At 33.6% G+C, this 17,219-nt stretch overlaps 1 protein-coding gene across 1 annotated transcript; it reads right to left on the bottom strand.

Moving 5' to 3' along the window:
• Positions 1 to 9,261: 9,261 nt before the first annotated feature.
• Positions 9,262 to 16,942, bottom strand: LOC140838880 (uncharacterized). Its single transcript, XM_073205490.1, has 16 exons — positions 16,734 to 16,942; positions 16,454 to 16,639; positions 15,774 to 15,953; positions 15,122 to 15,530; positions 14,830 to 14,948; positions 14,661 to 14,738; positions 13,847 to 13,987; positions 12,908 to 12,952; positions 12,343 to 12,509; positions 12,090 to 12,168; positions 11,899 to 11,984; positions 11,479 to 11,608; positions 11,013 to 11,145; positions 10,669 to 10,832; positions 9,998 to 10,190; positions 9,262 to 9,766 (listed from the first exon to the last, which is right to left on the bottom strand). Exons 1-16 carry the CDS (start codon positions 16,884 to 16,886, stop codon positions 9,564 to 9,566), a joined length of 2,466 nt encoding a protein of 821 aa, XP_073061591.1. The 5' UTR covers positions 16,887 to 16,942; the 3' UTR covers positions 9,262 to 9,563.
• Positions 16,943 to 17,219: the final 277 nt, after the last annotated feature.

Below are 17,219 nucleotides of genomic sequence, written 5' to 3'. Positions count from 1 at the left end.
GGTATATAGGCAGGAAACCTTGCGTAGCTGCATGTCTTGAAGCTATATGTTTTTAAAAACAGGCTCGATAAGTATAACAATGCCACGTACCAAATCAAAGATTTAAAGATGTTTTTGAAAATATTAGAAAATTGGGGAGTTTAAACAAAGAAATAAGTGAATGAGAAGTGAGGAGTAAGTTGAGTTTGGAAGTGGGGAGTGATTTCAAATTTCCCCATTATTAAATTGCGCTCCAGCCTTTCAACTGCAAATTGTCAGCTTGTTCGTTTAGCCAGAGATAGTGTGTACAATAAATGAAAATATAAAACTGGAAAATTTTGGAAAATTCGACTTCATTTTAAATCCAAATTGATTTGCAGTTCAAAAGTTTTGGTCCATCAATTATATCTAAGCAAAACTGTGAACCAAAAATGTATTTGATTTTTAGTTTTGTGAAATCTTTGTTTATATATATATATATATAAATATATATATTTCACAAAACTAAAAATCAAATACAGTTTATTTTATGAACGATGCATGTTATTTATTTAAAGAGAAAATTTTAAATAATTCCGTAAATTTACAAATACGAAATACGTGCCTTTACAATTATAGTCGACTTGATTACACACCTATCTGTAACACTATTTCTTGAAATGATAATGATTTTTCTAAACTCCTAGCGATGAGTAACTTATAAAGGTTTAAAAAATGAAAAATAAAATTACAAACTAGGACAAAAGTGCGTAAACAAATATTTTTTACTCTATCTTTTATTCATACTAGGGCATCGATGCACACATTATGTGTTTGTATATTTATTTTTGTAATTCATTGATTAATATTGTATAATGTGTGCATCGATGCCCTAGTATGAATAAAAGATAGAGTAAAAAATATTTGTTTACGCACTTTTGTCCTAGTTTGTAATTTTATTTTTCATTGTTTAAACCTTTATAAGTTACTCATCGCTAGGAGTTTAGAAAAATTCATTATCATTTCAAGAAATAATGTTACAGATAGGAGTGTAATCAAGTCGACTATAATTGTAAAGGCACATATTTCGTATTTGTAAATTTACGGAATTATTTAAAATTTTCTCTTTAAATAAATAACATGCATCATTCATAAAATAAACTGATAAAAAGATTTAATGTTCAAAATAACAGCAGAAGTAATATTGTTTCAAAACCACAACTTAAAAATAATTCATCAAAGTAAAAATTGAGTTTGAGCATAAATAGTAAATGATGAAAAGTGAGGTCCTCGGGTTCCTACTACTGCTGACCCAAGCTAGCTCACTGGTCTCCGCCCTCAGTCTCGACCTCATCAGTACCTACAACAATCAAGTTTAGTGAGTCTAAAGACTCAGCATGCATATATCGTGAATAACAAGTAAATATATCATAAAATTTCGTGTAACATAAAAATATCATATCATAAAGCGTAAGGTGAAAATCGTGTCATGAATAATTGTAAATACGTGCATATCTGAAAATCATACGTAAAAGTTTTGCTCGATAGAGCTCTATCATAATGTATCATATCGTAATTTTTGGTAGAGATAATGTTTCTACGCAAGTGGCCCATAACATAACATTCACGTCTGATCAGACTAAACCACATTATACTGGGCGGTAGAGATCATCACTGCCCTTGGACTGGATATCTGTACTCATACATAATCGTAAACCGGTCGTAAGTCACCGGGTGGAGCAATCCCATAAGCGTAAGGTGACCACAAGTCATATATCATATATCTCAAAAATAAACATTTTATATTTTATGCACGTAATATAATTATAACCTTGTTTTATCAAATGATTTGGATCGTTCCCAGGCTCGCTGCAACCTAATCCTAACATGAGAACATGTAAATAATCTTGACTTGACAAAAACTTAACATCCGAACCAAAAACGAGACAAACGCGACCAACAAACTAATATTCAAACCATGACTCCATACCAACCCGAACCAACATCGAACCATCGTTTAGTTATGATTAAAATACACCTAACATGATGAAATATTTTTCATAAGGAATTTAATACACGAAAATAGTGAATGGAGGCCAAAATTGTAAAACGCTCTTTCGAGAGTCACTTTGGCACATTGCATCGTAAATTCTCTTACGACTTCTCAACTTAACCAAATCACAAACGCCCAAAAACATGGCCTTCCTAACTCATTGAGCTACCGTCCAGTCTAAGGCCATAATCTAAAAGCCAACCAAGAACTCGCACAAGCCTCCTGAACCGCAACCATGCTGCTGTCAAATTTCAGTGACAGCAGCTGCGCTTGCTTCGCTTCGTTTACAAGGCTAATGGCCATTGGGGCTTGAACCACTAACCAGAGCCTCTTCTCAACATCCTAATGTGTGTCCTAAACCATGGCTAAGGGCTAAAAGCCAAACAAGATCCAAGCAAACACCTGAGACAAAACAAAACTCCCACCCGAGAACCAAGCTGCGGCGTGGGTGTGTTGTTTTATTTTGCAGTCATTTTCATTCCGGTGGCCATATGATCGACCATGGCATGATTTAGATATTATGAGGTATTGTGTGAACCATGGCTAGGGGCTAAAAGCCAACCAAGATCCACCCAAACCTCAAAAGCCGAAACCACTCACACAAAAATCAGAAATGAAAACCGAAAGGGCATTTGTGTCGTTTGTTTAAAATTTCGATGGGACCTTGAACCAAGCCTTGAAAGGCCATCTTGGTCACGTCCTAGACATGCTAAGGAAGGGTTCTAACCATGGTTACAGGCCTTAGACCAACCAAGATTCGAACATTCAACTTAGAAACCAACCATGAAAATAGAGACTCAAAATTTGCAACTATGGAGAGTTGCTGTCAAATTCCTTTTGCTGGGGTGAATGGACTTAAACCAATGGACCAACGCCTTCCTAACACACTCTATATCATGTCTAGATGCAGCCTTGAGCGCCTGGAACCGATCCAATCCCTCAAATCACCGACACAACTCAAAACGTGAAGGCACAAGTGAGAGCCGAAAATACTGCACAGATTTTTCGAAAGTTGCTGTCATATTTTCGTGTTTGCTTCATGATTTATGGACACAAAATGGTTTAAAAATATGTATAAGACTTGATTGAAGAGAAAATAATAACATATACATGCCTGAAATTTGTTTAAGAAGAAAACAAACACTACGACGAACATGGCGCGACGGAGACAGAGTTTTCTTTTTCTTTTCTCTCTTGTTTCTTCTTGTTGCTAATTCTCGATTCTAGCTGCTCTTTTGCTCTGAAATTTCGAAGGTATGGGGTGGAGGAAATGTTAAGTGGTGAAGGGGAAGGTTACCAAGATGAATAATGAGTCAAGGAATGCATTAAGGTAGGAGCTATAAGTGAGGGATTTGAATGGCACAAGGATTGATTCCTTCCTTCTTGTTGCTCGAAAATTGTGGGATTTGTAGGCTAGATTAGTGGTTTGATTAGGTGCATGATGATGCTTAATTATTAATTGTTGGTGATTTAAAATGAAGGAATTATCATACAAAGAAAGGATAAGGAAAGGTGTCAATAATGGAGAGTTGGCAAACATGCAAGGATTGATTCTAAGGGGGCCGAAAATTGCTTAACAAATGGAGGTAAAATATTGCATAATTATTGTATTTTAACTCCTTAAAGTTTTAAAATTATGTATTTTAGTGAAATAATAAATTAATTTAGGATATTAATTTTCTTGCATGCATGGCTAAGTTTTAAAATAAATTACTAACATGTTAAGTTACAATTTCTTAAATAAAATAGGCCTAGATTAATTATCTCAATTGGTTACACAATTTAATTTAGGCTTTTAATTTAATATTGGACATAAAAGAACTTATTTACTACTTAACTCCAATTAATTAAATAAATCTATAAACATTCTTTTACATTAAAATAAATTATTCTTTGGCTTAAATTAAATTTAGGAATATTTTCTTATTATTAAATTTTATCTCAATACTCCAACTCCAGTCTTGGCTCGCGTATTTAACCGAAAAGATAAAACTAAACTTCTGCGTTTTAAAATAAATGATCATGATTTAAAAAATTTTAAAAATGCCTTAAACACTCCATAAATATAAAAGAAATCATTTTTAATTTAAATAATAGCAATTATGCATGGTTAATACGTAGTCTGATTTATCGGGTTTTACAATCATACTATTCAGGTAAAAAAAATAAATACTCGAATTCGAGCTCGAATCGACTTGAATATTAATTTTCAAGGTCGAGCTCGACTCATATGTATCGAGTTACTCGAGCTTGAGATCAAAAACTTGATTTCGATTTAATTTTAATTTTAAATAAATAATTAATATGTATAAATATATGTAATTAAATATACAATTATATATGTGTAATCGAATAACTAAGAACTACTTGAACAGATATATAATATATTTGATCTTGAGTTACTCAAACTCACTCGAACTAAATTTGAGCTTGAGTTTTGACTGAACTTGAGAGAGAAGCTCCGCTGGTCACGAATATATTTGTGTGTAATCCCAGGTTCTCTCACTCTTCTGATATTCATCTGCTTATATATTGTTTGGTGTGCATGATAATGGATGATTAATTTTTAATCATTCACTTATCATGTATTTGGTGTGCATTATTTAAGATTGTGATAGGTCCGTTTTGCCCACACTCGGCCCGTATTATATGTATTATTATCCTCTTGTTGGTGATTATATAATCATTTGGAGGAGAAGTGATGAGGTTTGATTAATTTAAATTTTCCTTTAATATCATAAAGTTTTAAATAATTATAAATTCAAAAAATTTAATAATATTTATATATAATTTTTAATTTGACTAATATTATAAATAATTTAATTATTATTGATCATATTTTTTTATTATGTTATTTTTAACAGTAATATTATAATTGTTATTAACCATTATTTAATATTCAAATTTGCATTAATATATCACAATAAATGCATATTTATATTATTATCAAAATTTAATTATTTTTTATAATATTAATGATTTTTTAGTTTTTTTGGGAAATTGGAATTAATAAATATTTAATAATTAATATAATATTTTAATTTTATTTATAATTTTTTAAATCAATAAATTCTAAAAATTTTATTAATTTATTCAATCATTTTAAGAATATATCATTAATTAATATATGATGAGGGCATTGTAGTAAATAATTAACAAAAATAATCAAGCAAGTTAAAATCATGTAAAACATCATATAATTTATCATAATGTGTTGTTTATCCTTATTTTTTATTCTATAATCACTCTTATTATATATCATTTATTTATCTTATCAAACGAACCAAATAGTGTCTTACTCTATTGGCCATAAAATCCAATTGGGCTTGCATTAAATTTGACCATTTGAGTGCAACAATTACTTTTAAAAATATATAAATTATCAATTAGATCTAAAAGTAAATTCGAACTTCAAAAACATTTTGCTCAATTAAATATAAAAGCTTTTTAAACGACTGTTCAAATCCAAACATGCTCTATGTAAATCGAAACTAAGCATGAAGTCAAACTAGTAAAGTTTTAACAAAAGTATCATCAACTTTAATAAAAAAAAAAATTAATATAACTATATGTTGGGACATCGTATTCTCGTATCTAAGACACAGCGAAAGTTTAAAATTTTTGTTCTTGGACGTGGTGTGTTTAAAAACATTCATAGAGCGTTTAGGATTATACATTTGCGTTCTTAACGGTGGACTCCAAACTATTCCAATGTTTAGGCGGATATAGCTCTTCTTGTAAATCCCTACGAACGGCTCTTCTTTTTGATCGCCTAATTATGTCCACGATCAGAAACTTTGTTCCTCGATTGTGCGTTGAGACTGTAGCCTCCGAATTTCCAAAATCCGGAGACAAAACGACGAAGTGGTGGAAGAAACAAAAAACTGAATATATTCCTTCAATTTTCAAGAGATGGCCGAGAGTTCCCTTGATTCAAAATCATGAGTTTTTGGCTATTTAATCTTAATCAATCATTAAGAAATATTATAGACCTTAATCCATAATTAAGCAAATCTAATTTGCTTTATTGCCAAAATTTCTTCCACCAAATTTCATGAGGTTGGCCGTGGGTTTGAAGGGAGAAAAGAAGGAATTTTTCATGTGTTTTGTATGAAAAAATTTCATAATCCAACAATGATGATGTGATAATTGAATGATTGATGTGATAATTGAATGATTAATAATTTGATTGATAAATGCTTGATATGGTAGGATTAATAATGATAGAGATACATAATATCATGTGTGGTGTGAAAAAAGTGAGGTGGATAAAAGCATGATTAATACAATATTGACCAAAATACCCTTCAATTTAATATTGGAATTTGAAAGTACAAATTGATTTCCTCCCGAGATCCACATCGTGTCCTCCGATAATGCACAGAGCAAACAAAAATTTCTTAGCCAGTGTAACAAAACGTTAGATCAAACCAACCCATAAATTAAAAAATCTTACAAATATTGATAAAGAAATTAAAATTTCTCTACAGCAGCATTACACAAACACAAAAACAGAATACATGTTAAGCGAAGCCTAAAATGACTACGAAGAAGCACTATCTTGTAGGAGGAGCCAAGTTTCATCCGATTTGTTAAACAATTAAAAAAGACATTACATTAACAGAACAAACAAACGAGAACAAAAAATTATTCTTGTCTCCCACAGATTCATAAAAATAATGTACAACAAAAGAACATAAATCGCTCACAAATATACTCTCGAAGGCGTAAATTAACAGATCCGCACTCAGTAATCACACATATGTTCGACGCTAATTTATCGACTTTTACCTTCGATTAAACTTCCAAGTTCTTCAGATCTGTAAGTACAAATGTGGATTTCTTACTCCATTGTGATATTCGTTGTTCTTCAGCCGCAGTGAGTGGGAGGAGTCGAGATAGAACAAATGAGGAGACTGACGTGAAGCAGACACATTTCCAAATCTGATTTTTGAAGTCAAGGGTATTTCGGTCATTTCGCATTTCAGGGATTGTGGGATAGTTTTAATCCAGATTATATGACTTGATTTATACTCCCACTGGAACAGTGAATGTTGTCCAACTAATAGTCAGTCACAAGTTCCAAAACCAAAGCAAACGAATTATTAATAGTGTATCCAACTTTAGTCCTGCCTACCAAACTGGGCCTAATGGTGTATTTATAGAGTGAGACTCCTAATTTAATTAGGAGTATCTCTCCCACAATAACTCTATTAATTTCATTATATTTAAACTCTCATATAATTAATATATAATGTATTTATTAACATTGAATAATACATGATATAATAATATCATATACACATTTTTTATATCACTATATAAAATATATAAATATATATGAATATCAAATTAAATCAACATTATTTAATTTATAAACTAACTCTATGGTTAATTTAATTCTATACTCCTCTAGAATATTCATGGAAGTTTGTGCATATTAGTATTCACCACTACTAGCACAATTATTTAATTAATAAATTCTCAATTTACTAAATAAATGATTTCGAACTAATTATAACCCCGATCGACGATCCAAGAGCTTCTATATGTCAAGGATACAAATCTTGTTCATATAATGAAAATCGAAAATTTCGAAGATCAAAATTATCATTTGACAAATTTAGAACTTACCATGTATGGCAGTTACCATATTTGGCAGCTGCCAGTTTTAGTGAACTCCTTCATAAAACAGACAGTTTCACTCTCCTTCCTTATTTAGCAATCATGCTAACTTCCACCTCTTCCATCCTATGAAACCAGCTCATAAACTCCTTTATAAGCTTCCTGTTTGATCTCATCAAACTACAGTCACTAAATTTCAACTCTTTGAAATTTGACTATCTCAACGGGAACATAGAATCTGATACTTGTGTGACCCTCAATGGTTCAGGGATACATCTAGCCGTGGGTTCACATCTCCATGTGATTTAGAATAATATTTATTCTTATCTGGGTTTACCCTAGTTAGCCACATTCTTTTCATCAACTCTTTGATCAAGAATGTCATAACTCATTTCTGATTGCACTCATCGGATTATGTTAAGAGCGTCTAGCAGCATCGTCCCATGATCCCATAGGTATCACTAATAGTGCCTGCAAGAACATTCAGTCATGGTTAGCGTACAGTATGGTCCCTTCAACACATATATCCCGATCGAATCTGCAACCATTGGTATATCGAGAGTTGCATATAAATTCGATAACGATGCAATTTATCTTTGACTACTAATAGTGACATGGTATGTGCAACTAGGAAAATATCTTTCCGTAAAGCACATTTTTTGCTCTGGCCAGAGACTCCTTGCACTATTAACTCATCAGATCACATAGGATATCTTCACCCGTAGGCAAACGGTGAATCCACGACTACAATGTATTGGCTCCTACGTATTTCGAAACTACACATAACCTCGCCACCTGATGACCCTCAATGGAGTCGGTAAACGGATCAAAGTGCATGCTAGTACGTATAGCCCCTACATTGTCTCGGGTCAAAGGACTAATGGTGTACAACCATAACTGCGGACTACTCCACTCGATAAGTGAGAATCACTTGGATAGTCCGAGGGAGGGTTGTTCAGTACATCATCATATGATCACTCATCTGTGTGAATTGACATCTCAATGTCCTTGCCCATGAAACATGACATTTACACCACAGATGCTAGTCTCAAGCTCGAACGATCTTTATCCTTGTTTCAGGCGACTGATTCGACTAGGAAACTGTTTAGAATATACGGTACACTTCCTAATAAGTTTCATGATCTTACGTTGCGACACAGATATCATGGTACCTATTGTATATTCAAGAGCTTTATTTATGCAGTTTGCATGAGTATACGGATAAAGTATAATGCCATAATCGAATAAAATCGTAAAATATTATTAAAATAAAGATTGTTTTACATTAGAGTCAATAAAACCCAAGCCACAAGTTGGATTGCCGGACACCTGCTCTAACACTATCATTCCTCAAAATCCTGCAAGATATTTCTCGAGATAAAAAAAATCCTCAAATTTCATATTAATTTTTAAAACATGAGTTTATTTTTTAGAAAAATATTAATTCAATATTTTTTAGAAAAAGAACATTAGAAGCATTTTCATTAGCGTTACAAATCATCAATTTTCTTTTAAAAATTCTCGAGCAGGAAAATTTTTCAACAGCTTAGAAATGAACTTCAAAAAAATCTTACACGCTGCTTTCCGAAAAACCTCACATATATTATGCATGTGGCATTAACAAATCTTCAAAATCCACATGAAATACTCAACAATAGCTCCACTTGAATCTCGTTATACAACAATACCCTCCTTTTAGTATATCACAAAACAATCAATAGATCTATATCTCCACAACCTTGCTTCAACTTTGCACCATGATATCCCACTAATCTCTATAAATTAACCGCATTCCCCTCTAAGAATATGGCATTGGATTGCCTTGGATCCTTTTCAGTCTGCTATAAGCAACACGCAGTGCAAATGTTCTCTTGCGTCTCTCATCACAGATACCAAGCAAAAGGGTAGCTAGAGAAATTTAATCAGTTCATTCAACAACCATAGACCTCCTCTCCAGTAATGATTCCAAAAACTCTGAACACAGCTTTGGAAGAGGAGGGAGGCTGTGAGATGCTCCACTGAATATACTCTTCCACATTTTCTCCGACGGGATTGATGGGAGTGACGTCTGATCTATTGTCAAGCTGAATGCTGGCAACTCACCGTAGATGGATGCATAGCCAAATCTTTCTGCTAATTGAAATGCATATCATATAATACACCGGATTCGGTTAGTGATATAGCAGAAAAGTGGTACAAAAGCAAGAAATGAATGGAATTCATCATAAGAAAATTCAAAAAATCATGTGAGATATCTGAGAGAGATGGCTTAGTGCAATATACATTAAGTGGGACATATGTTTTCAAGCAGGAGCCGTTGGCTGCAAATAGAAGAATCATGCAGTATAAATCAAACCTAACCTGTTTCCTCAGGATTGCCGAAATTCCTTGGGCCAGAAATGCTAAGCTTGTCAGATTGCTCATCATATGGATCAAATAGAACATACTCATGAGCACCATCTATGTAAGCAAGCATGTCAGTCGTTTTTGAATCTGCAGCATCCTCGTCTACTTTTTGACTTGACTCGACAAAAGAAAGCCCTCCACCCTCAGCCTGGAAAACGAGAATGTTTTAAATGCCAATATGTGGTGGTCTGCAACTTCAGATTAATATGAAAGTTTCAATTCTAACAGAATCGTTTTTGTGGCAAAACTTTTTTATTTTCATCAGCATTCTAGTAGGTATTCAGTACACAGTTGTTCCTCACATATTCTCAACCATATTTCTAACACTGTCAGAGCGTTGGTTTTTCCAATCGGCAATCAGTGGCCAAGATGACGGTTTCCTATTGAACAGGTAGATGTCGGAGTATTTAAAAGGCAAGATTAATCACATTTTGTTGAACCAAAAAAAAATCTGGTCAGGTAGCAGAAGCGACAATAGTTCTCACATCAATACATCATATATACATGTACCACACCTAAGATAAATCATATACCTAACATGAACGCCACTACCAAATGTAAAATTACCTCAGAATCAAATCGTGAAGAAACAATCAAATAGAAAAGCATAGGAAGGAGAAAGTTACCTTGCTGACAAACCAGGTTGCCAATGGCACAGGATTTTCTACATCGAAAAACAATATAACCCCATCCGGACCTGGTGATGCAGCATGATCAGACTCCATGGTTGTCGGTGATTTGAAGCGGGCAAGAACAGCAAAGGAAGAGTTGTTCGTCGAACAAGTAATAGCTGCAAACATTAACACACCAGTAATCAACAAGAAATGCACTACAGGTCACCCAGTTAGATAATATAAACACACCTATAAGTCTTTTCCAGATACTTATTGTAGATATCAAACAATTAACACATCAATGAACAGAAACACTGTTAGTTAGAACAGATCCCATGGAGGAAACAGCATATCACCTTCTGCATGAAGCCGGTAGGACCAACATGTCGAGAGCTTTGACATACTCCATATAGTCAGCTGAGGGTTGGAACCTTGTGAAGCAGATACAAGATACTCAGACTTCCCGACAAATGAAAGGGTTGTAATTGGCTGCACAATACGTAAATATTATCAATGGAAACAGATAACAAAAAACCAATAAAAAATTGTCTCGAGTAAAATATTTGGCATATGCCGATTTGATTTTGACTATGAACATTATAGTCAAAATCTATACCAATGGCGGTCTAAAACTCTTGTTCATGTAATCATCGAGTAATTATAGTTACATTATTATCATTCAGCAATAAAAGAGATGTCCAGCCCCGGTAGAAGAATACTAAAACAAGAACATTATCAAGAGAAAAAGCCACTTTTCCATGAATAAGACCGTCCCAATTCACATTCCAAATAATAATGAAAATACAGATGTCGGAAAAACACCTCAAGAGTATCTCCAACCACAGCCACCAAAATATTTCTATCTGGATCCCACAAGGTAATAACTTTATCTGCAGCAACAGCCAAAACAGTGCCATCACTTGAAAATGCAGCAGCGGTCATAGGCTTCTTCCTGCCAAAGGTAACCTTCGTTAATGCATCCTTCGATGATAGATTAGCTATTCTTTTCACAAATATTCATGCGGTAAATGAATTCAAAAGTAAAATTGACCATAACAAAACCATAGATATAATCATATAACTTCACCAAACTTGATGAATTTCACAACATGGCTAGATAAATCATATAACTTCAAACTTGATGAATTTCAAAACACGGTTACATAAGTTACATATCAGTTTATCAAACAGGTTTATCAGATCAAATCGTAAATCTGAGATAATCTTCTGCATAGAGCATACTTGTACGATCCAACAGCATGGCATGCCCAGCCAGTACTCTGATGCGTATGATCCTGCATGGTGGTCTTGTATTTACGAACCCAAGTCTGCCATTTGAAATTGTTAACTAAATATCAATAATCAATAACTAGAAAAAATTATAAATGTTACCCACCTATCAACTAGATAAAATTATAAATGAGACCACCTACCTTAAAGTCGCCACCATATGAAGAACTGATGGCCATGTTACCAGTTGGATGAAAAGCTATGGAAGATATCTCAGCCTCCCTGCATGGTATTTAGCCCGAAGCATGAAACTCCATTAGTTAATTTGAATCCTAAAGAATACCCAATCTCAAATTTATCAGACTGACAATTTAAATGATTTGATCTTGTGAAAACATATGAAACATGAAATTACATCTACATAAAAAGTTGTAAAGGATTTAAAAAGGAATAAACCTGTGAGGTTCATATATGATGGTAGATAAGGAAAAGTCTTTGTTCTGAGAGTAACATGACCAGAATTTAAGACTCACAAGGCTGCCAATTCCTTCCTCAGCAAGTCTGGTTTCAACAGTGATCATTGTAGAACAATCAGAGGAAATGGCCACTAAATCCACTTTTACCTGCAAACTTTTTCAGGTTGCTTTAGGCTGACAACAAAAGAATTAATAAATGACTTTTGATAAATAAATCAGAGTATTCACCTTTCAAGAAACTGCACCAATGGAAAGTATATTTACAAGCAGAAATCCTTATCATTTATCATGAGAAAAAAGCTTAAAATAAATAAAAAGAAAAATCCAAACACCAAAACAGATTTTTAAACCACTTATACAAAAGTAGATTTAGAAATTTGTTGACCACTAACATATACAAAAAAGAACAAGGAATGCAAGTCAAAAAGAAAATACACGCCATCCTTGTGGAAACTATGGAATCCAAGTGTTACAAAAGGAGAAATCCATTTATCCGGATTTATTACGCTTTCTATTGATAAGAATAAAGATGAGAGGTCCAATACCGTGATTTCATCACCTGGATGATGGTTCCTTTGACATATTTGTACCTGATTCATGCAAACAAGATATCATTTTCACATATAGTGAGAAAAAGAGAGATTGGAGTGCGCCAGGAATAATGGGCAACCTTTGCTTAACAAAGTTTTTCTGGGTAACAAAACTTAATATAAGAAATAATTGTTATCAAACCCAAACACTTCATGAGAAACCTGACATTAAAAAACAAAAGGCCGCTTCATAAAAATTAAAAGTATCCAAATTGCGTATGATCTCAGGAACTAAAACTCCAATCATGATTCATCTCCAGTCTTAGCCACAGATAGATCACAGATACCATGTTAACAACATAGTAAAACCAGTGAACAAAAATCACTCGATTCCCCCACCACAACAGAAGGTAAAAAGAATCAAGCCAAAAAAATTACGTCCTCTGTCGTCAAGAAAAAAATTTTATCCACGAAACAAAAACAAACACAAGAATCTATTTTCATTCTTTTCGAAAGGCTTTGCAGCAAGCTGAGTTGTACCTACTTTTCTCTTATTTTTAAATCTTTAATCTCCCGACATGATAATTACTTATAACTAAATTTTTCATCACTCACAAAAAATGCCCTATTAGTATGTTACATAAAAACTAAAAAACTAATACCTTTATATTTATAATAAAAAAATTATCCAACAATCACTGACATGTTTCAACATCTATAGTACCAATTTTATTTTCTCAAAAGAAAACCGAGCACATTGTATGTCCTGAAAATATTTTTCCAAAACTCTTCCGCCAAAACTATCAAACAAAACCTAACGAGCCATTAGTCTTCCTCGCACGCATGAGGAGATACACAAATGCACATGTAACAAAGAAGACAACTGAAACTTTTGGAATCATAAAATGAACTGAGTAAAACATGAATTTAATTAACAATACTGTCCATGCTCACCTCTGAAATCTCACGATCATCAAATAAACAATAAAATTGAACACAGTAGTTCTCCGCGGGTACTACAATCACCCCGGCAGTGTAATTGATGACAAGACCCGAGCCAAATCCCTTGCAAATTCCCAAAAAGGAACTTGGAAGCTGAAATTAGGGAAAAAAAATAGATTCTAAGCACAAGCAGAGATGTTCATTTAACATTAGAGCGAAGGGTTCTAGAGTCAACTATTTCGAATCCCTAATCCTTGTGAGTTTTACTTGTATAAAAAACAGCCTTCATGACTAGGAGTGTAAACGAACCGAACACGTTCACGAACTTTTCAAGCCGGTTCGAATAATATTTTGTTCGAATTCGAAATTATCGAATTCGAGCCGAACTCGAACATGTTCGAATATTTTTCGAATCGAATTCGAGCTAAAATTATATTGTTCGATTGCTCGCGAACCTTAGCATTATATTTCAAAAATAAATAAAATATTATTAAGTACATATATATATATATATAATATTAGTACATATATATATATAAATATATATAATATAATATTATTAAGTCGAATAGAATTCGAACTCGAGCCTCAGTTCGAATCGAGTTCGAATCGAAAATAATAAAAATTCGAGTTTCGAATCGAGCTTCGAATATTTTATTCGGATTCGAGCTCGAGCTCGAATACTGAAAATTTCTTAAAATTCGATTCGATTCGTTTACAGCCCTGTTCATGACACATCCTACTTTGTAGACAAAGTACATTTCCTAGGTTCTCCGATCCCAATCAGTTTGTAAAGGTCCATAATAGATTGGAAGTCGGAACAAACCTTAATTCCTGAAATAGATCTCGAAATTTCCATCGAAGGCATTCTGAGTAGATGAATACGATTATCTGCACAGGATATCTGACAGAATTCACTATTAAAAACAAACTAAAATGAAACACATGGAATTTGTGAATAACACGACAATTACTGAAATTGATATAATTCTTACACAAGCTAAAGAAGGATCGGAAGAATTTATGAAATGTAGAAGTGGAGATCCAATTCGTGGAAGAAATTTTTTCTTTCCAGTGTCTAACTGCCATACCACCAAAACTCCCTCTTTCCCACCTAGAAAGTTAAATATTTTTTTGTGAAACAACATGAAGTTTCATCTCAAAATAAAATATAATCAAAGAGAATAAATTGGAAAAGGGCGGCGGGGAATGGTACCATATAATGTTACCCAGTATAATGAGCGTTTCTTTCACTTTAATCATTATATTACTAGAAATTCATGATACCTGAGTACAAATAAGCACCGTCCGAAGAAAAGAAGAGAACATTCACTTGTGAAGAATGCCAATGCCATGTGGTGCAAGAATCTGCATCATCGTCACCCCTCACCCCAGGCCTATCTTCTACATCTTTGTCTATTCCTCCATTGATTAGTTTATCACCATTAGAGAATGTTCCATGCCCAACACCTCTCCATAATAGGATTCTTCCTGTAGCATCACCTGCTGCTATCACCCTTTCAGTTGGATGAAATGCCACAGCGGTAAATGATTTTGTATGATGCAATCTGACTTTCTTATAAGCAACACTTTCAGAATCTTTCCCCGGAATTTCCCATATTCGAAGCTTGCGCTTTTCATATATTCCAATGTATTTCCCGGAGGGACTAATTATTAAGGAACCTGGTTTTGTTGTCTGCAAAACAGTAATACATGGCCATCAAGAAAATATGTAAAAGAGAATACTCAAAAAAAATATAGATAAGCGAATAAAAAGAACCACAGTACAGATGACAAGTTAATAAGTAATATGTTCTAGGATCTATCTAATCTAACATAATTACATAAATACATAATCATGACCAAAATTTCATAATCACCACCAACATATCGCTGCAAAACAATCACAATAACAAGTAAAACATTAAAAATAGAGTACCTCAGCCAAAGTAACTCCACCAACTAAGCGAGACTTTGTCAAATTACATTTTCGAATCTGCCCACATGAAAAACTAGGTAGTTTTCCCTTTTGCTTCACATCTTCAGTATAGACATAAGCAAAAAGATCAGGGATCTTTTCGTTACTCTCAGTTTCCTGGCTAAATAAACTTGGAATCACCTGAATTCACGATGACATATATCAGATACCTAGATCCAAATTATAATTTGTTATCATAAAATAGTAAATATGTGACAATGATTATTGTAGAAGGCCATTTAAAGAAAAGTGTAGGCATATTCTTCGGTATGGCCCATAACTTATAAAAACAACCCTACAAATGAACAAAAGGTCAATATCACAAATGCAATGTACTATGGTTAAGATTTCAAAATATTAGATTAGTTCCTGGTCCAGAACAAGGATTAAGATGTACTTGTTTATATTCCAAGTTTTCTCAAGATCCTGGAATGAGAAGTTCTTGCCAAACTCACCAAGAGAAAATCTTCTTAATCTCTTCACACATAAATACAATTGAACGATTCACCTGTCAGCTATTACATATTATTGTATATCTCACTAAGTGAAGGGAACATAAATCAATACTGAATTCAAGTTCACCGCAGTCAGAACGAACAATAAACGGCTAAATATAACATTTATGGAAAAACTTAAATCACCATTGAGTGAATGGGGAAACGAATGTCTACAGTCCTCATCAATTCAGGCGCCGCAAAATCCCAGTACTTGATTGTGCCATCTAACGAAGACGTCCAGCAAAAGCATAAGACTGTACTCCCTGGAGTGGAAGCTGGAACAACTATCACCGATGTCACCAGTGAACCGTGGCCAACTAATTCACTTGTCTTCAAAAGGTGGAAAAAAAAGATAACTTTTTTTACAAAATTGGTGGTAAATTCAAGTTTTAAAACTAAAAACGGTTCCAGAATCAGGAAGGACCTGTAAGCCAGTCGAGGTGCTGAAAATCGATACAATGTTTCCAGTGCAAACGAGAATTCTCCTGGCATCGTTTGAGAATGCCGGCGCTGAGGAAACGAAGCTCTTTCCTCCTGTAATCATTTTCCGATTCTTCCCTGTCTTAAACTCGTGCATTAGGGTTTTGCTCGGCGTATAAACCCTAGCGCCATCTTTCAGATTGTTTATTCATGCGGGCCGGGTCATCTACATGGCCTTGTGGAAAGAGGGGTCATAATAATTGGGCTTGGACAGTTAGGCCAATCTTGGGTATTCCACTATTGGACCAAAAACAAAATAGATTCCGGCGTTGCAAGAGAATTTATTATTTTCTAATTCCATTGTGTACGCCTATTTTATAAAAGAATAGATTTCTTGTAAGACGGTCTCACGAATTTTTATATATAAGACGGGTCAACCTTATCTATATTTACAATAAAAATTATATTCTTAGCATAAAAAGTAATATTT

This window comes from Primulina eburnea, chromosome 8 (genome assembly GCF_022965805.1).
Source record: "Primulina eburnea isolate SZY01 chromosome 8, ASM2296580v1, whole genome shotgun sequence".
Lineage (NCBI taxonomy): Eukaryota > Viridiplantae > Streptophyta > Magnoliopsida > Lamiales > Gesneriaceae > Primulina > Primulina eburnea.
The sequence above is the reverse complement of the archived record's forward strand: the minus strand, read 5'-3'. Positions and strand labels throughout refer to the sequence as shown.